General features: G+C 42.7%; 2 protein-coding genes across 2 annotated transcripts; both read right to left on the bottom strand.

Annotated features, from left to right (window-relative positions):
• Positions 1 to 991: 991 nt before the first annotated feature.
• Positions 992 to 9,444, bottom strand: phyhd1 (phytanoyl-CoA dioxygenase domain containing 1). The gene is made up of 11 exons (XM_080476739.1): positions 9,182 to 9,444; positions 7,056 to 7,214; positions 5,640 to 5,715; positions 5,496 to 5,543; positions 5,342 to 5,397; positions 5,216 to 5,278; positions 5,101 to 5,122; positions 3,569 to 3,697; positions 3,317 to 3,433; positions 3,057 to 3,183; positions 992 to 1,869 (listed from the first exon to the last, which is right to left on the bottom strand). The coding sequence occupies exons 1-11, from the start codon at positions 9,212 to 9,214 to the stop codon at positions 1,821 to 1,823; spliced, it is 879 nt and encodes a 292-aa protein (XP_080332865.1). The 5' UTR covers positions 9,215 to 9,444; the 3' UTR covers positions 992 to 1,820.
• A 6,205-nt stretch (positions 9,445 to 15,649) lies between these two features.
• On the bottom strand, positions 15,650 to 19,264 carry lrrc8aa (leucine rich repeat containing 8 VRAC subunit Aa; the record flags this gene model as incomplete). The annotated part of the gene is made up of 2 exons (XM_080477315.1): positions 15,650 to 15,925; positions 17,150 to 19,264. The coding sequence occupies 2 exons, from the start codon at positions 19,262 to 19,264 to the stop codon at positions 15,650 to 15,652; spliced, it is 2,391 nt and encodes a 796-aa protein (XP_080333441.1).
• Positions 19,265 to 21,010: the final 1,746 nt, after the last annotated feature.

Below are 21,010 nucleotides of genomic sequence, written 5' to 3'. Positions count from 1 at the left end.
ATTGCTTCGAATCTTCATTCTTAGGCTTTGATTTTTTTATTAAATTTTTTTGCCTCCTCGACGGCAATACGAAGTACTTAAAAATATTTGCCTTAAGACGTGTATTTTCTATCACACGTGAGCGAACGCATGGCAGCCCGTCTCAACTCTTTACCACAAAGGGCTGATTTGTACTTGGGTGTGGCTGAAAACTCCCGACGCTCCTGCATGACACTAACTAATGTGAACTCCAGTACTGGAACATGTATGCAGGTATAATACGGTATATATTTTGGTTTGGATGAATCCACTTCGCTTAGTATTTCCGGTGGTTTGATGGGACTCCCTCCCCATTCCCCCCCCCCCCCCCCCCCCCTAAAGTATTACCTGAATATAAACATTTCTTAGTATTACCGAGCCTCCAAACCATGGGTTTTTTTTTTTTGTAGATGCGCTTCGAGTCGTATCGATACACAAAGGCTCCTTTTTTTTCCCCCACGCGAAATCAGAAATATTAAATTATTTACTCTGCTTTATACAAATAGCCTCCAATCATTAGATTGCGATAAGTCGTTATCTTAACTTTGTTTTCAGGAAGAAAAAAGAATATTGCTCTCTTGTAAAAAAAAATTATTTTATGCTGTGATTTTGTTTTTTCTCTCGCATGATTCTGCAAGTATGTTGTTTTTCCATCATCCTTACATTAAAAAAAAGACAATGTAATACTGCATGTTGAGTGCACCGGTGAAGAAATTTAAAGATATGACTAATATTCCTTGGACTTTCTCTGTTTAATGCTCTTGTTTGTGAGGGGGGGGGGGGGGGGTTAGCAGGAGGACCCAGGTATGGTGGCCACGGAGGATCAAAAACTAGACTGCAAAACACTCAAACGAGATGCTGCGTTAAATGTAAATAAAAATGAAATACAATGATTTGCAAAAAATGCAGGAACCCACATGGCAAATAAACAGAAGATGTGGAGTTTTTTTTTTTTTTTTTTTTTTTTACTTTTCGTCTGAAATATTTAAATACATTTTGAATTTGAGGGAAAGAAGACGCGTCAGAGAAGTTGGAACAAGGGAAATGGACATTTTCCGGGAAAAAACCTGCTATGTGTACCACACATTAAGATATACAAAAAAAACTGCGACGATCAGCATCGAATTTCTTCTCCGTGTTCAATCGGAAGATAAAATCGCTGGGTTCTGTTTATATTTAACAAAACGTCTGTCCTTTTACTGAATTTAGATTCTATTCGTGCTGTGACGTTTTCCCACTCACGTCGCAGTTTTAGTTTTTTTTCTCAAGTTTCCTGAAGCTTCAATTAGAACCGACAATATAACAATCAGCCCCTTGTTTTCTCTGATTGATTTTAAAAAGTTTGGGTTTAATAATGTATCGCAGAAAGTTGGAAGTTTTGTCTTAATATGAACATACTTGAAAAGAGAAATGCTCAACTTTGACTGGAAAGATAAAATATTTATAAAAAAACAAAATCATCTCATTTGAACACAAATAAAAAATTAAAAAACACTTGGTGTAACTGTTGATGGGAACGTGCTAAATAAAAGTGGATTTAAATGTCAGTTTGGCGTCAATGAGGAGTCAATTAATAATTTGAAAAGTGTTTATTCGAATTAAAAGTTTTTGGTCCCGTTTAAAAACACTGAAACATTTTTTTTAAAAGTTCCTCACAGTTAATACATGATTGTAGCGCATCAGACTGCAAACTGGAGATCAGAGGAATGTAAACTACTTTAAAAACTTTTTTCACAGTTGACATGAGTTCTGGTCCTTCTTTCGGGGGATAATTAATTATTTTACGTTGCCAGAGACGTCCTTCATTTAGTGTAGAGTGGCTGGAAGGGGAGCTCCTCAGACGGCTGCAACCTTTAAAGATGAAAAAGACGATAAAATACAGTCAGCGAGGGTTTTTAAAAGTGTAGCGCCGCAGCGAGAAGTACTTTTACCTTTTTAGTTTTGAGAAGAAATCATGATTAAAAAGATATAAGCAGAGTAAATGTAGTCATTTACAATTTAAAATGACAATATGAGGTATTTTCTTGATCCCATCCGCTTTGACTGGCCAATTTTTTGCATTTTTTGTTTTTTTGTGTGCAAACTGCTTGGAGAATTGTAAACAAAAGTCATCGTACATTATTCCAGAATTTTTCTCAAGTTTCAATGTGCTTTTTGAGTATGCGCTTCCATTTTTCCTAAAATGCCATCCGTTTTGATTTGCACATTTTTTTTGCAGATTTTAGGAAACGGTTAGCGGAAACGGTTTGGCGAATCATTAACTAAAGTCACAGCATAATATTCTCATATTTTCCACACATTTTGATGTTTCGGTTACGCCCAACAGTGTGGGACTAGTTACCCTCCAAAATGCGGAGGAAGAAAAAGATGATGAGGAAAAAAAAATAAACAGGAGCTTCCTATAGTAACCTTTGGGCCCCGCCTCTTAAAGAGACAGGCACACAGAATAACAAAACAGTGAATTTTTTTTTGCAAATTTGATCTCACACGCGGGTTTTCAAAATTAAGATAAATTTTTTTTTTTACTGTTTTAAAAAAAGCCGCTTTTTTTCATTTATATCAAAAAACTACTTAATTTAAGTGTTTAAATTTATTCAAAAATATTTATTAATTCTTGGGTTGGGACGACGAGTCATAATAGTCGACTACAACAAGCTAGAACCCCGACTAGTAGACCAATTTTCTACCAGTGTACTAGTCGGGTATAGTTAATTATAGCAGCATCATTTCTCGACAATTCAAGATCAAGTAATTAACACAAACAACTTTCTAATAACTATCCAGGCGATGTATGTTTATGACGTCCACTTTAGCTTTACAGAGTTACAGTTAATGTGTAAGTTTCCAATTAATAACTAAATTTGATATAGAGTGCTTCCTGTATGTCTGTGTTAATACCATGTTCTCTCTTTTTTTTGCAGTATTGTCCCTCAAACAAAGTAAATATTCGAGAAAGCATCGACGTTGTTCTCCCGCTAGTTTCGATTCTCTTATTTTGAAATGACTGAAGATGGACGACTCTGGTGTCTCTCTCTCACCAGTTGTCGGCGCTCCAGCGGGTGTCCTGGGCCTCCATCAGGTGGAAGGTGTAGACGTGGCGAGAGTCGTGAGACGTGTTGACGGCGCTTCGATGCACCACCTCGCCGTGGATGAGAACGACGCCGCCTGAACACATTTTTATTCTTTGTAATTCGTCTTTAGTTTTTTTTAAATAGTTAATATCAGTTTAAAACTTACATTCATTTAAAAAAAAATTTATTATGAATTTTTCTCAAACACTGAACATCCAGTAAATTACCTTTTTTAACCGGCGTCGCCACAAACTTGTCCTGGTCGTACTGCTGCTCTCGGCCCACGAAGTCCGTGAGCGGAAAAGTACCTTTGTGGGTTCGAACCATACGTCGAGTGATTCCACCTGAGAGAGAGAGAGAGAGAGAGAGAGAGAGAGAGAGAGAGAGAGAGAGAGAGAGAGAGAGAGAGAGAGACCTGCATTTTGTTCACTACTTTATAATCGCGTCGCCGGGCTGAACCCCACATGTGCCGCTCGTACTATTGTGCGACCCCGGGATGAACCACAGGCAGCCGTTGTTGACGGTGGCGTCTTCCAGAGCGATCCACAGGCCCATGACTCTGCCCAGAGGCTCCGTGTACAGGAAGGTGGCGTCTTGGTGGGGAGTCACTGAAAAACATTTAATAAAAATAATCACGCAGTATCAAAGTACACACTAAATAATAGAAAATATAAATCGGCTAAATCATCAATAAATCAAAATTTCTATTGGGAATATCACAAAACAAAACAGTTGTAGAGGTCTGTAGGGTTAAGGTTAGTTAGCCCTAACCCTAACCCTACCTAACCTTAACCCTAACCCTACCTAACCCTAACTCTACCTAACCTTAACCCTACCTAACCATAACCCTACCTAACCATAACCCTACCTAATCCTACCTAACCCTACCTAACCTTAACCCTACCTAACCGTAACCCTACTTAACCCTAACCCTACCTAACCCTACTTAACCCTAACCCTACCTCACCTTAACCCTAACCCTACCTAACCTTAACCCTACCTAACCCTACCTAACCTTAACCCTACCTAACCCTACCTAACCTTAACCCTACCTAACCTTAACCCTACCTAACCTTAACCCTACCTAACCCTACCTAACCCTACCTAACCCTAACCCGTTTTAAATGTATAATACGATATCTTTTGATAATATGACCTCAAACATCTGAGTAGCTGTTGTCCTCAATATATTATTATATCTCTTTATTTCAGACATTTTACAAATATAAAGACAATAAAACAATAATTCTATTACTTCTAATAATGAGAAAAATATTAAAATAATAATAAAATATTTGCTGTCCCAAAAGGAGGAGGAGGAAACAAAATGCTTATCCCTCCCTCCCCATTATATAATAATCATTTATCTAGATTAAAAAACAAACTGTCAATCCCTAATTCAAAACATTCCAATGATTTTTGAAACCAATTAAGGAAATAATTAGTATTCAAACAACCTGAGAACATTAAATATATATAATAAAGATTCACCAGAATCTATCAGTGAATTAGTTTGTGTAAATATATACTGTAGATATATCTTGTGAATCACATGAAGGATTTACTGCGTCAAACTTTAATCACTGTGAATTAACACAATGTGAACATAAACATATGTTAATATCTTATGAACAAATCTGTGGGTAATCATTGCAGCGCAAAATCATCTTGTAAGCAACTTTTCCTTATAATGAAAGTTAAATTTATCATTATTATGTGTATAACTGTCCCTTCACAAAGTTAGTACTTACCTTTTCTTTAATCTGCGGTCACGAGCCGAGTAACTCTTCTTCTTTCTAACATTGTCGTCTATTTAAACTAACATTAAAACTTAATGTGTACGTTATGAGGACTGTCAGGAAAAACTCCTTTCAGACTCAGAAACACAACTCAGCAATTTTGTTGTGTCACTGAATGAAAATGAATCAAAGGCAGGAAGATGTTTCATTTAATCCAGATTAAAAATTTGTCTTTATATTGAATTAAAAATGTTAATAAAGACATTTCTTACCTTCGCCACCAATTCCTGGTTGCTGGAAAATAGTTTTTTTTTTTTTTTTTTAAATCGATTAAAGTTTCCTCATCAAGCTCAAGTGATAATAAAGTATTACAGATGTACGCCTTACCTTAAAGATGTACATGCCCTGCAGTATGACGGGACTCACCAAACCCAGTTTTTTAGCGATTCCCTTTGAGAGAAACGGTGTTAGTTACTCTGTGAGAAAAGTACTTCATCCTGCCGGTGAACTCACCTGAACTTTGGATGAATGAGCGACTTTTTTGTACAAAGGCTCGTAGGCGTGTAGCGCTAAGGAAGTAAAAAAAAAAAAACACAAACGAATTGGAAGATTTATTTTTTGAAGAGTTCTTTGTACAGACGTGTTGGGGAAATGAAATGCAGCTCACCGTGTCCAACTTTATTAACAGATCGCTGTTTTGGTACGATGAATTCCCCTGGAAGAAAAGAAGGTGTTCACACAAGTTTTAATACACACACACACACACACACACACACACACACACACACACTGTACTTTCACTGCAGCTCACCTTTGTCATCAAAAACTCCCTTTTCAAAGAAGAAGCAGATCTTATCACCGCTGGTGATGAAATAGTCGGCGTTTCCCTGCAGGTCAGAGTTTCACTTTAGTTAAGAGGAAGCGCACGCACGCACGCACGCGCACACACGCACGCGCACACACGCACACACACACACACACACACACACACACACACACACACACACACACACACACACACACACACACACACACACACACACACACACACACACACACACACACACACACACACACACACACACACACACACACACACACACACACACACACACACACACACACACACACACACACACACACACACACACACACACACACACACACACACACACACACACACACACACACACACACACACACACACACACACACACACACACACACACAGGGACTCTCAGGGTCAAAGTAACTCCGAGGCAGAGCAGACCAGCCAGAACACTGTGACCGTATCATTGCTTTGTGTTTCGGGGCCTCGTTCACACTGCAGGGAAAAGCGACGCAATTCAGATTATTTTCACTCGCAGTGACTCACATCTGAAATGTTCTGTGGCCGTGTGAAAATCCAATTCTGATGTTTTTTCACACCAGACCCGGGCCTCGCTCATATGTGGTACCAGCTCAACAGAGGAAGCGGCTCCGCCAGAATAAAAGCTCTGCTCCCCCCCCCCATCCTCCTTCTTCTTCTTTTCCTCGTCATGTTGTCGAGAGTTTGTCGTCTAATATTTAACAACCACTTGACAATGAATCTCCATGCTGACCAGCGTTGCCAGATATGGCGCGTATCCCCCAACTGGGGAGCCAAACTCTCTTTACTTTTTAATTTCGTTTGTTTCGTGTATTTGCGTCTTTATGACGTGTTCTTTAAATACACATATAATAGTTTCACGGTTTTAACATGATTCCTACACAGGCTGAGATTTAGGCTGAATTTATCGAGGTGTGTGAGTTTTTACGTCGTTTGGGCTGAAAAGCAGTGAGTCACGTCTGGCAACCCCGGTCGCTGACCGGCGTGGCAGCCATATTTCCGTCTGTAAACGGCGTGTCTTCTGCGCATGCGCCCCCCCCCCCCCCCCCAAATAAATAAAATCATCAAGTATATCCTGCCCTGATACGTCCCACACGATGACGGATAAATAAGGTCATAATGTTCTGGCTGATCATCAGAGTATCTTACCTGCATCTTTTTTTTTTTTTTTGGAGTTGTGGAAAGCATGTGGGAGAAACGTGGCTGGATGAGCGTCTGACGGTGTCACGGAAACAATGTGTGTGTGTGTGTGTGTGTGTGTGTGTGTGTGTGTGTGTGTGTGTGTGTGTGTGTGTGTGTGTGTGTGTGTGTGTGTGTGTGTGTGTGTGTGTGTGTGTGCGTGCGTGCGCAGCGGGCCACCTGCTCCTTCAGCTGCTCGTCGTGGTCGGTGGAGAAGGTGATGCGGCAGTGATCGGGGACGTCCATCTCGTCCACGATCTCCACCATCCGCTGCCGCAGCTCGTCGCACTCCCGGGGGGTCAGCAGCCCGTCCATCACCACGTAGCCGTCCTCCCTGTACTGAGGACGCAAAGCAGCGTCACCCAGACGAGACGCCACGTTTGACCGGTGGCGAACGCGTCCAAATAACAGTGAAACGTTTTGGATTACAAATAGTGAAATATGTCTCATATAAGCCTTTTTTTTTTTTTTTTTATTAGAAACTGGGATGAATTTTGAAGCTAAAATATTTCAGTATTTCAATGAATGTCCGGATTCTATAGAAAGCTATTTAAAGACGTAAAAAAAAAAAAAAAATGTGATTAATTTAAAACACTAGAAAACAGACATGTGTCATAAGTATATATATATATATATATATATATATATATAGGTTTAAAAAAAAAAGACAAAACATAACAAAACCACATTAAAATTTCACAATTCATGACTTTGAATCTAATAAATTATAATAAAGCTTCTGTGATCTTGAGACCTTCGATTAAAACAACATCGATCGTGGCGTTAAATTAAAAGTGGCCGACTCGAGGTTCAAAAACATGGTTAACAATAAAAAGAGCACCGATAAGACGGCGTAGGAAGTTGTGTATCTTGTCTTATGAAGTTTCCTAAATATAATCTATAGAGAATCTTTGTTGTTTTAACATTTGAAGCTGTTCTTAGTTTTAACTTCCCTTTTTCAGTGGCTTAAGCTGTTTTAGCAGTTTTTGGCATTTGGCCATTTTAGTTGATATTAGTGAGTTTTTTTTTTTTTTAGCTGATTATTATTTATATTATTAGATTATATGTTTTAGCAGCTTCAGCCATTCATGGCAGTTTCAAACATTTTTTATTTATTTTTTTTTTAAATCCATTTAACATTCTTTCCGGTTTCAACTATCCTGGGTTCTTTTTTTTTTTTTTTTAAGCCTTTTTAAAAATTATTTTAGATGTTTGCAGAATATTTTTTATGAGATTAAATGAGATTTACATGTAACTTTATGAAAGCTGAAGCGATCCACTACAGAAGAACTAAAGAAACATGTTTTCAGAAGAAGAATAAAAAGTGACCTGCTGTCACTTTCAACAAGTTTATATTTGTAGGGTCAATGACCGAGCAGGGTAATGATTCATCTTTAAAGCATCTATACCTGAATATTAACTAAAGGCCACAACACCAGAATCTGTGGAATTTTAAATGCAAAGATGAATTGTCTTGTTTAATCAACATTTAAAACAGTTTATTAAAAGGTTGAGCTGAACCTTTTAAATCCTGTATTCAGTGGCCGTCATTCATTTACTACAGGAAGAACGTGGTCACTTGTTCACTAAATGGTTAAATATTTACAAACGTTTTGAACTTTTTAGTTTATAATAGTATAAACACAGACGGATCAATCAACTTTGCAATTATATTCTGACTTCTGGACAGGCTTCTGTACTTAAATAGTTTTGGGTGAATTTTCCAGCGAATATGGACTCGATATGTGATTGTTTGGTGTTTTATTATAAACATTAGCTTTAAATTAAGCAGTTTTAATTCCAATTTTAGTCGTGAAGTTTGCATTTTTTTCATGTTTTACAGCAAAATAGAATATATGCACTCATTTGCTTTAAAAAAAAAAGTTGCAGGATTGCAACATTGCTTTTTTTAAACATTAAACATTCTTGGTTGCGTTGCACAATCTGCTGCAATTAAAAGTTAACGTTTCTTGTGTACTTTTACCTCGAAATAACTTAAACACTGACTCCTCTTTTCATGAGAACCTTGACTTTTTCATGACATTAGTTTGCACTGCAGGGTGAAGAGGGTCTGTGTTTGTCCTCAGTGGGACACTCCAGTCTGCAGCATGTTATGTAATCAGGTCGAAGCGAACTGCTCGTGCAGGAAAGAAAAACAACCCAGAAAAGGCAACTTTAGATGGAACACAGAGGATTTTAAATAAATAAATAAAAACATATTATGCAGATTTACAGTGTGAGATGAACGCATGGCTGCAGCCTGCATGCGATCCTTCGTTACTTCGTTACTTTGTAGTAATCCTCACCTTCTCCACATCTCGGTCTGTCATGAAGTCCATGTTGTCGTGCAGAGGAGACTCCTCTTCATCAGTTCACGGGAGCCACACGGTGAGTCGAGCGTCTCGTGCGCCTCACAAACCGCCGATTTCCGACCATGTGACGACGAGTCCGAACCAATTACGGCGGAACCGACGAGGAGCAGCGGCTCTTAAGAGGATTTTGGACTTTAACTCTTTCCTCGCAGACCTGTGGCGGAGCTTAGAGTTGATGTAGTTACACAGAACGGCCTGTAGGCGTCGCGCGTGTGGCGGTGATGTGGACAAACGAAGTGAAAGCACGGCGCCCTCTGTCGGCCGCTCTGGGCTACTACTGCACGAATCAGGAAGCAAAGTGGCAATCCAGCTTGAAAACATGGATTTGTTTAGTTTTTAATAAAGTAAAGCCGTGGTTATAAACCTTTTGTTTTCCCTCATTGAGCCTCCTTCTATTCTTTTAGTATTTCTAATTTGCTAAAACATTTCAGTGGGGCCAATTATGAGCAGATATACAAAAAAGAAATAAACAGTTTTCACAATCTGCTGTGGAGGTATTTTTATTTTATTTCGGCAATTTTGAGTCGGAAAAAGCCTCACCGCCGAGGACTGGACCCCGGTTATGCTAAAAAATAAATCCAATATACAATTAAAATTGATCTTTTCTCATTTATTTCTAGATCTCATATCATACTTGTGCTTTAAATTGTTTTACCTTGCTTTAGTAATTTTCTCTCATTTCTGTAGTTTAGTAGAAGTATTGTAAAAACATCTTTTTTTAATCTAACTTAAGCATAATTTAACCTACATAAACAGTTTGATTTACTTCCGTACATTCTTCTAAACATGTACGCAGCAGCATTATGACATCAACAATTAGTTTAATTAATCTGGTTCTTTCAGAGAAGCACTAACCTCTGCTGAAATGCAGCTCAAAGTCTAAATAACCAGCTTTACCCCCCCCCCAAAAAAAGTTATCTTTAATGTAAGGTCTTACGAAAGTAAAAACAGCCATCAGTGTTAAGTGTCATTTTATTATTGTGTCATAATGGTACAAAAAGTAGCGTTAGAACATCAGGAAATCAAACTTCAGTCGTCCATAATTACAGACGTTACAGCTCAAAAAGCCAGCGGTCCGTCCGCTGGGCAACAATCAAATCGTAAAGGCCTTCATTTATTTTTTTACTTTTTTTTTTTAAATCAGGTGTGATGCAGACGGTGCCGACTGAAACCGGCGTGCAAGTTAATATTCAACATGGCTGCCAGTCGGGTTTTAGTGGGAGGCAGTCGGTGTCATGCTCCAAAATGACAAGAAACAAACCTAATATCCCTGATCTACAGGCATCAGAATACAGAGATGAACTCATTGAATAGAGCAAATACAATCGTGTATTTATAAAAGAAAAAAATATATATATATTTCATACATACGTCGATGCAATGCAAATATGGCAGTTTAAGAATAATGCGATTTGTGAGTCACGTGAATTCTCTCATGTTCGTCCGACCCAAAGGTGCACAGCTCCCCTCCGTTTACAGAAGGATTGTCGGAGTTACAGGAGTTCTGTCAGAGTCGGTTCATTCCTCTTCCAAACTGCTTTTCTTCAGGTTCAGAGTCCCGGCGGACCGGTTCTGATGCTACGTCACTGTGGGCGGAGTCACAGTAACAAACAGTCTCACCTGTTGATCAGGCCCCGTTCACATCACAGTGTGTCAAGTGAAAGCACATCATTTTTATTTTTCATTTTCACAGCGTTTCTTTTCCAACGCTTTGAAAACGACGGTCACAGAAACACTGAAAAACACGTTTTTCTGTCGGGGCTTCGTCGAAAAGATGTGTCCCGTCCCTCCTGTTTCCACGGAGACAAAGTTGCATCTCCACCTGTTTCTACAGAGATGAAGTTGGAGCATTTTCAAAAAGTTGCAAGCACCCCCGTTTCTCAGTGGAAACGGGGGTGCGTTTCTCAGTGGAGTGTTTTCAAAAACATGCATTCCCCCCGATCTGATTTCGATGGAGATGGGAGTTGGAACATTTTCAAAAAGTTGCGCACCCCCCCCCCTTTCCACTGAGACAGCGTTGGAGTGTTATCAAAAACTTGCACCACCCCCCCTTTGATTTCGATGGAGATGGGAGTTGGAACATTTTCAGAAAGTTGCATTTTTCCAAATTTCCCTGAAAAAAACACATTTGGGGCATTTTCAAAAAGTTGCATTTGACTCCTTTTTTCAAGGAGACGAAGTTGGAGTGTTTTCAAAAGGTTGTGTTTTCACTTGAAAACGTGGTGGTGTGAACGGGGCCTTGTGTTTTCTGACTGTGGGAGAACACCGGGGGAAGATGGAGACTCAAACCGGGAACCTTCTCGCTGTGCAGCAGGAGTTTGAACCACGACGCCACAGAGCAAACAAATCACACAGGAAAAAAAAAAAAAAAGTCCCTTAAAGGAGTCATATTATTCAGTTTTTCAAAACTTCCACACGGATCTCGTTGGCCACAAAAACTTTTAATTCAAAGTTGATTGATTTTCCTGCATTTGAATATTGGATCATAGGAGCTACATTCAGAATCTGCTGTGTCTGTGTGAACTGGATTGGCTCCGTCCACACATGCCCATCTTGGGAAGAGGAGGAAGTTCTTCCTCTCGTGGTGCCATGTGCCAGAGCAGAGCTGCCTAATTGTGGGAGGAGTCAAAGGGAGGGCCTACCTTGATTGTGATTGGCTAAACCCCCGATGACACTATATAGGGTTTGATTTCTGATTGGCTGGTTGGAGCAACACACTTTTTAAAACCTGAAACAAGCCAGGGAGAGAGAGGACAGACTGTCTTCACTTCTGGGGCGTTGTTCCTTGTATGGGGACGATTAGTACCGTTGGAAAACCTTTAGGAAGTGAATTTTGCATAAAATGACCCCTTTAAGGAAAACACAATAAACACATTCAGATAAATTGCATTTTAACAAAAAAAATGCAAAAGTTTAAAGCAAAGAACCGGAGTAGCACTTTTTTTTTTGGCAGAATTCAATTGAAGTGTGAGTGTTTGTGTGTGTGGGTGTGTGTGGGGGGGTGGGGGTTGGGTGGGGGGGCTCTGAGATGCAGACTCATACTGTGGTTTGATAAACCAACTGCTGGAGTTGTAGCTACGAAGCACAAACAAACCATCCAAACTTCCCTCTTTTCGGTAATCCTCCGAAGGAAAGGAAGGGGCGGCCGAGAGTGAAACTCACGACTCAGCGGAAGCGACGGAGGAGCTGCAACGCTGAGTCACGACTGCGGAGGTCAGAGGAAAAACAACGGAGGCATTTCCTGGCCGCGAGTCACTGGTGTCACGTAATCCCTCCACAACAGCTTCGTCATGGATCGGTGGGCCCAGAAAAACACTGTTTCAAATATCAGAGTTTCCAGTAAGACCCCGGAGAAACTTTTCTATGGCACTCGTCATCTTCAAACTATTAATACTCCTCAAGGGATCAATGTTCAACTCACCCAGGTCGGCCTTTCTCCCTAAAAAAGTAATGAAAACAAATATTTTGTTGTGTGTGATTCACATGAAACCAGCTTGTTAATGCCAAAACCGACGGGAGATGGAGGCTTGTCAAAAAGTTGCGTCTTTCCCCCCGATTTCAACGGAGATGGAGTTGGGAGTGTTCTTGAAAAGTTGCATTTCTCCCCCATTTTGATGGAGACAGAGCATTTTCAAAATGTTGCATTTCACCCCATTTCCGTTGAAACAGTTGGAGCATTTTCAAAAAGTTGCGTTTCCCCTCAATTTTCATGGAGAGTTGGGAATGTTTTTAAAAGGTTGTCCCCCCCCCCCCCCCCCCGATTTTGACTGAGATGGAGTTAGAGCATTTTTGAAAAGTTGCTTTCCCCTCAGTTCCGTAAAAACAAAATTTAAGCATTTCCAAAAAGATTTCTTTTTGCCGATTTTTATGGCGACGAAGTTGGAGCCTTTTCAAAAAGTTGCACTTCCCCCCTGATTTCGATGGAGATGGAGCATTTTCAAAAAGTTGCGTTCCACCGATTTCTGTGAAAACGAAGTTGGAGCCTTTTTGAAAAGTTACATCCCGTCTCCCCGGGGGAGGAGTTGTCGAAAAGTTGCATTTCACCCAATTTCCCTTGAAACAAAGTAGGAGCGCTTAAAAAAAAGTTGCGTTTCCCTTCACAACAGCTTCGCCATGGATCGGTGGGACCAGTAAAATCCAGTCAATCATCTTTTTCTCTTTTTGTGCGCGCAACACTACAGATTTACTTAAATATACTTTAGAACTTTACACTTCCTTTAATGATGCATTGGGGTGTGGAGGGGGGGGGGGGGGGGGGTGGGGGTGGGGGAGCGGCTCCCGTTATTGGAAACCAAAATTCCTACAGATATCCCAACAATTTTGGCAAATTGAAATATCAAGGAGTTCCCAATAAGACCCCCAAGAAACTTTTCTATGGCACTCGTCATCTCCGAACTATTAATACTCCCTCAAGGGATCAGTTTTTAACTCATGCAGGTCGGACTTTCTCCCTAAAAAGCAGTGAAAATAAATATTTTGTCGTGTGTGAATCAATGGACATGAACCAGCATGTTAAAGCTAAAGACAATCATTAAAACAATCACTGTGTGTGTGTGTGTGTGTGTGTGTGTGTGTCTTCTTCTCATTTAAATCACATCTGAAGTCGACGTCGCTCCGCGTGGATTTAACAGACACGATTTTAAAACGCGTCTCTGAAACTTAAATTCATACTACTCACTGTGGTTACGGATGTTTTGGCCACGAATCCTGGATTGATTACTATCCATTAATACTCCTGAAATAGTGATCTTACTACTTTATTATTTATCATCGGGATCCTAAATCACACGTTCGTCTGCGTCAAACAGATCAACCGTTGCTTTATTTAACTCGGCGCCAGAAACATGCATTAATCCGACTCAGCGATTAACGTTCTTTTCCTTGTTGAAAAGGTGGAAATTACATTTCCTTGCATTCCTCTCGCCAGATAAACTTCTGTAGCGTCGGAAATCGTATGTATCCCCCCCCCCCCTCGCTCACTCTCCCGTTTGTCCTCGATGAAAGGACAGAAAGTGTCACTGAGCAAACCGAGCGTGACGAATGCACAACCACAAGAGTCGACGCAGACGGTCACACCGGCGTTGGTTACGTCTCACGGAATAAAGTGTACCTTGTCGAAGGGGCGAACAAACTTGCATATAAATTAATAAAAGGAAATCATATTGTTGCTGGGAGAGCCAAACATTAAGACTAGAATCGGACAAAGGTCACTTAAGACATCCGACTACGGCGCCTTCAAAATAAAAGCTCAAAGAAAACAACAGCTCGGTGGATGTGTAGAAGCCGTGAAAACGATGCAAATATAAAAATACAAGATGATCGTGTTTTGGTGAAGCAAAAGAAAAACAAAAAAAAACAAAGAGTCCGATAGGAAAGTGTGGATTGTTTCTCCACCATGGCACCCTGTGTAGTTAACTAACAGCCTGGCGTTATAAATTAACCACCGTCCATCAGTCTTCTGAGTTCATAAGGGCCAAGCTGTGAGAATCACCTTACATTTCCTCGCAGTCTTTTTTGTTTTTGTTTTTTTTGTGTCTCGTGTAGGTCGAGCCTGAGAGAAAGCGACCCAGCCACACCTTCATGCTTCAAAACAAACCAAATGGTTTCAGTTACACATTTCAACAATGTCCACTCATATCTTGAGCCACACTGTAAAAAAAAAAAAAAAAAAAAAAAAAAAAAAAAAAGTCCCCCAAAGAAAGTCTTTTGAGTCTGAAGGCCAGAGGAAGGCAGGTGCAACTCCCAGCGGGATTATTTTGTGCGATTTAACCGACGACCAGCAGAGTAGCGATCGCAAGACCGTTCATGCAGAGTTTAAAAAAAGTTTCTGTTGGGGGGGGGGGGGGGGGGGGGGCTCCTGGATGAAACAGGTAGAATCCCGACTGTGGCCACGCATACTCGACGTCACTTCATTGCATGGCTTTTACACTTTACAGTCTTTACAGTCACGATGAACGCAGCTCAACACGAGGCTTAAAGGCATGTAGTACATATTCCAGGCCTTTGGGGGGCGCTGTGACTCACCAAACACACCAAAAACGCAGAGGAAGACACGGAGCACATAGAAGTGGACTCCTGCTCATAGACTTCTTTATAACTCTGAGTTGTATAGGTCTAGTATAGCTCCTCCTCCGGCTAGCGTCAGTAGCTTCTGCAGCGCCACCTGGAGCATGTAGTCCCGCCATTGTTGTGGTTATTAGATGACATCGCGGGCTTCTAAAAACGCCGCCTCGTTGTGGATGATCGGCCAAAAACGGTGCGTGAACCGGCGTTCTCGTGTGGACGGCCCCTTCATACGATGACGTCACCCTGCTTTATCCCGTCGTGATGTTTTCCATTAAAAAAAAAAAAGAAAAAGAAAAAAGTTTACCGCCCCCGGCTTCTTGGTTCCTCTCGTCCCCCTCAGACTTGCTCCTTGTCGGCCCTCCACAGCTGCTCCTTGACCTCCGGCGGCAGCGTGTTGAACAGGTCCTCCTCCACCACCAGGCCGCCCCTCTTCAGCAGGCGGCACTCGCCGAGCTCCACGGGGAGGCACTCCAGGCGGTTTCCCCGCAGCTCCAGCTGGGTGAGGCCGGTGAGCTCGCCGAAGCGCGAGGGCAGCGTCTGCAGGCAGTTGTTCCCCAGGTTGAGAGTGCGAAGCTTCCTGCACTGGAACAACTCCGGGGGCAAAGTCTCGATCTGAGAAGAAAAAAAAAAAAAAAAGGTTTAAACTTCAGCTGCTGCCTTTAAAACACCCTCTTAATTAAAATAAACACCCTGGATCAAACAATAGTGACCTCTGACCTCTCCTGATAACGTGCCGATTATGCAAAGATGGTTCATACGGATGCTTTACAAGAAAAAAATAAAAAGTTTGTGTTTAATGGGGTTTTATGCGGCTCCACACAAACCTGCTGGAAGCCATTTTCAGAGTAACACAACAGGCAAACAGTAAAACAGCAGTAATCTTTACTTAAAAACACATGCATGTTTCTGACTCCTGTCCTCAGTCAACTCCTTCATTATAACAAAAAATGTAATTACTTGCTGAATATATAGATATTTTGAGGAATACGTCATCATTTATTGTAATTTCCCTTTGTGGAACACATCTCCTCAACAAAATGCATTAGTTGCGCGTCTCGGGATAATCTGCAGGAGCATTCCTCCTCGATACGTGGAGCAAAAAGTACATGACATAATCCCCCGTGACGTCTCGTGTAATTAGATTTGACAGTCTGGCCTTAAAGAAAAGGAGACCCTGGCCGTACAGCCAGCGATTCACTCTTACATAGGAGGCGTTTTATCCAACATCTGCACGACCTGCCCGGCGATTTCAGATGAACGACATGAAAGAACTTAAGAACTTAAGAACTTAAGAATGTCCCTTGAAGTTCGTACTTGATTTTCTTCACTTACAGATTAAAAAAACATTTAATATTTTTTTTTTATCTTATTCTTGAGCCGGAACGCAGCCGCTGATAATGAGTTAACAACAGACAATTCATCCGTCCAACACAGGGCTGAAACCGTCTCAAAAACACCTTTCACACCCGCTGCTGCGTCAGTGTCAGGTGCTCCGTCTCCGTGGCAACAGAAATAGCTGCACCAAATCTGCCCGGCAACACGCACTGCTCCTTTAATAATACTTTTCCATTACTTCTGGTACTTCACAATAAAAACACGTGGACATGTGATGTCATGGGTTAACAGGCCGTGCTCACACACATACACACACACACACGTAGACGAGCCCCCAAAATGCAACGGAAGTTTTCTGTTTTCATTTAAAAAGGTTGTAAACAGTGTAAACAGGCTCAACACAACCACAGCAAATCCACGCATGCGCTCAAAGAACGTCTCCAGGAATTAAGATGAAACTACGCGCTCGCTGCATGATTTCAAGCCGATTGTGCCGCTTACCCTGTTGGCCGTCACGGCGAAGTACTGCAGGTTCTGGAGGAAGCCCACGTCGGCGTGGATGCTGGTCAGGTTGTTGTGGCTCAGGTCTAAGAAGCGCAGCTTGCGGCAGAAGAAGAGCTGGCTGGGGATCTTCTCGATCTTGTTCCGGTTCAGATACAGCCGCTCCAGGTTGGTGAGCGTCCCGATCTGAATGGGGATGTAGGCGATCTGGTTGTACCACAGCTTCAGGCACACCAGGCGGTGCAGGTGCTGGAAGCTGATGATCTCCTCGATGGTCTTCAGGTTGTTGTCCTTCAGGTCGATCTCCTGCAGGTTGTGCAGGCTGAAGATGGAGTGCGGGATGCGCTCCAGGTCGCAGCGGACGAGCTCCAGCTCCGTCAGGTTGACCATTTTCTTCAGGCTGTTGAGCACCATGAGCTTGGTGCCCTCGTTGTTGATGGAGAGCTTCTGGAGGTGCACGCCCACGTCGGTCACCACCTGCGGCAGCTTGGTCAGGTTGCTCTTCAGACGCAGCACCTTGAGGCTCTTCAGCTCCCTGAGCCCGTCGATGACGATGTATCGGTTGTTTTCAGCACTCAAGTTCCCGGTCAGGTGCAGCTCACCGAGGTTCTTGAGGCTGTAGATCCAGAGTGGGATCTCCTTGATGTCTGTGAACTTGATGTGGAGAGACTTTAGGTTTTCCCTCAGGAAAGCCAAGGCCGGAGCTTCAATTTTAGCCGGGGTGTGATAGAGCCACATCTCCCGCAGGCTGGACAGCTGGGCGATGATGGGCGGGATCGTCACGTCCGGGATGAGCTCCAGCTTGAGCACTTCCAGCTCCACCAGGTCGAACACAGTGTCCGGGATCCCGCTGAGCATGAACAGATGCAGCTCCAGCTTCTCCTGGGAGTTCTTGGTGATGCGCTGCCTCAGCTTCTCCAATGTCCACTCGTTGTTCAGGTTCAGCTGCCTCAGCTTGTTTTCGCTCACCTCCGACAGGAACACGGCGAAGCGCTTGGAGTAGAGCGGGTCGTACTGATCTATCATGTGCAGCATGAAGGCAAAGTCGTTCTTCAAGTCGGGGATGTCGCTGTAGCTGCTCTCCTCGCGGATCGATTCAAAGGAGTAGCGCTTGAGGGAGCGGCTGAGCATCCAGCAGAGCGTGTACATGCAGATTATCCCGTAAACCCCCACCAGACTGATGTAGAAACAGGCCAGGATCTTGAAGAGAGTCGCCAGTGGGTGGGCACAGTGGTACATGTTGTACCCCGTCAGTTTCTCAATGTTCACGGCACACACCACGCTGAATCGGATGTATCTTACGTAGTAGGCCGTGTAGCTGATTATCAGAATGAACTTGATGACCTTGATGATGGTCTGACGTATGTAAAGACGATACACTATGTCGCCCTCCTCCACGTGAATCCTGAATTTCTTCACCTTCTCAAAAAGCGCTTTGGCCTGCTCCCCTTCCTTCTTGTCCAGGACGCCAGTCTCGGAGCGATCCACGATCCCCTGCTCAATCCTGGACTTGGTCCGCTGGAGCATGGGCACGCTGGCCTCCACGTCCTCGCTCACGCTGGAGGCCTTCTTGTCCATCGAGCCGTTCATTTTGCCCACGGGCTTGGGGTCGCTCTCCTCCACCACGGTCTCGGACAGAGCCCGGGTCGTCCACGGCGAGTCGAAGCACTTGAGGAGGATGGAGACGAAGTGCTCCAGTTTGGAGCTCGTGCGGGGAAACTTGAACCAGAAGTTGCTGCAGGCCAGGAAGATGAGGGTGTGAAGAAGCACCAGGTAGGGGAAATACTTAGCGAACCAGTGGAGCTTGTTCTCGTAGCACACCGCGTCCACGTAGTTGTACTGGTGGCGGTCGAGGTCGTACTGGATGCCCTTGGGCTCCGGCGCGAAGGCCGCGGTCAGATTCGCGGCGGGCATGGGCTCGCACGACATGTTGACGACCCACTTGCACGGCAGGCAGATCATCTTGTCCTGCGTGACCTGCAGCGTCCCGCCGAACACGGCGATCATCAGCATGACGACGGAGATGTAGTCGGTGAAAACGTCCCACCATGGCTTCAGGATGCGGTACGCTGGCTGAGTGTCAGCAAAGTACCGGAGCTCTGTGATGGGAATCATGATGGTTTATCTGAAAGAAAAAGAAGGCAATCACAAGAGAATAGATATAATTTATATAAGGAATAAATTACACACAATATATTATAGAAGGTTTGTTTTGTTACAATACAGTGCGATCGTGTTTTCGCTTCAGGAAACTTTGTTTTTGTCCGTTAACTCAGAACTTTTTACGTATGGCCACTAGTGGGTGCTGTTGTTTTGGGTTTTTTGGGAATGAAACCACACACACGTACGCAGAGACCAACACACGTGTAAACATTAACAATGGCGAGTACGCGGACGGCTGATAACGGTGGGATCTTTATCACGGTGACCATACGAACTATTTTCATGCGCAGTAACCGTCTTTCTAAAAACGTTTGCATTTTTTTCCTCCCTCGTTTCCATGGAGAGGGCGTGTTTTTAAATGCGTTTCTTTGGGAGCCGTTTTCAAAACGCTTCGGCGGCTCCGAGCAAGAATCCCCAGAAGCACTAAGGAAATATTGTGTAAGCAGAGCCTAAATCAAAAGCACTTCTCAGCACAGACAATCTGCTTGATGTTAAAAAAACTAAAAAAAAACGAAATGACAAAAGTCGGATTAGACATTCAACTATAAAATGGAACACAGACCGTCTCAACATATTAACACAACCTGCACAAAAGCGAGCACAAGAGCCGTCGTCATCATATTACTTGCCGCCCAATCAGCAAATTTAAATTTTGGGGCTGCAGAATTAGAAGCACAAGAACTGCCGCGGTCATTATATCTGCTGTGCAAAGTGCTGAGCGTCGGGGAAATGGCAGACATTCTTGCATGTGCCGACAAAACTGCAAACCGAGCCAGATCGGAAAAGGGCCGCGATATTGAAATAGCGTGCACGTCCGTACAAGTTTCTTTTTCTCTACCTGCCCCGATGTGCGGCAAGTTTCTCATTACGGTGAGAAGTCCGACTTCAAAATCTTAAAAACGGACATGTCTCTTTAGTAAAATCAAGAGAAACTAACTTAGTACACACTTTAAAAAAAACAAACATAAAAAATGGAAGTGAAAGAGACAAGTGTGACAACGCGGAAAATACAAAACTCTCCTTGTGTGTCAAAAGCTCCTCCGCCTCCTCACTGCAGGACGTACAGCAGCATGATCAGTTTGTTTTAAATGTTACTGTTAACAGGGAGGCATACGGTCCACCCAGCATCAGTCCTGTATATCTTGAGGATTTTTCTCTGATAATCTTTCAACACAGTCAAATTAAATATGAAACATGGCCACCAGAAGAAGGAAGAATCCAAGCAAAGCAGCCGTGTTGCACGCATCATGTACATTCTTTATAACGTGACGTCACAATGACTTAACCATCGGTTGAAGGAAGGTTATGAACCCCCAGGCCACAAAATGTCCATGTCTGCAGTAGACTAAGCTTTTATATAAATATTAATTAAATTCTGTGGCAAAGTTCTAAAGTTTGGATGAGTTGATAGAAGGAGGTGAAAAAAAGGAAAATCCTGTAAGTCTCTGTCTGCCGGACCTCCCAGCAGGAGGAAGAAAGAGGATAGCTGGTAGAAAGGGAAGTGGCCACAAAAACAAAAACGCAGTGTTTTATCCAGCGCAAACCAGAACGGCAGGCTGTGTGTCGCTCCTCTGTTGGGCTTTTCTCCAGCTCAGAACTCGCAGCAGCCAAAAGGAAACCGACTGACGCGGATCCAGTCGGGTGACACATCTCAGCAACAATCCAATTCAAAGTGCTTTAACAAACACGCAGTTATGA

The sequence above is a fragment of the Lipophrys pholis genome, assembly GCF_963383615.2.
Source record: "Lipophrys pholis genome assembly, chromosome: 12".
Classification (NCBI taxonomy): Eukaryota; Metazoa; Chordata; class Actinopteri; order Blenniiformes; family Blenniidae; genus Lipophrys; species Lipophrys pholis.
Note: the sequence above shows the minus strand (reverse complement) of the source record. Positions and strands in the feature narration are given on the sequence as shown.

Excerpts from the sequence above, each read along its gene's own strand:
- phyhd1 (XM_080476739.1), bottom strand. The coding sequence starts at position 9,214 with ATGGACTTCATGACAGACCGAGATGTGGAGAAG. Across the intron at positions 5,544-5,639 it reads GGGAGTTTTTGATGACAAAG|GGGAATTCATCGTACCAAAA; the intron begins GTGAGCTGCAGT and ends CTTTTCTTCCAG. Across the intron at positions 3,434-3,568 it reads CATCCCGGGGTCGCACAATA|GTGGAATCACTCGACGTATG; the intron begins GTACGAGCGGCA and ends TCTCTCTCTCAG.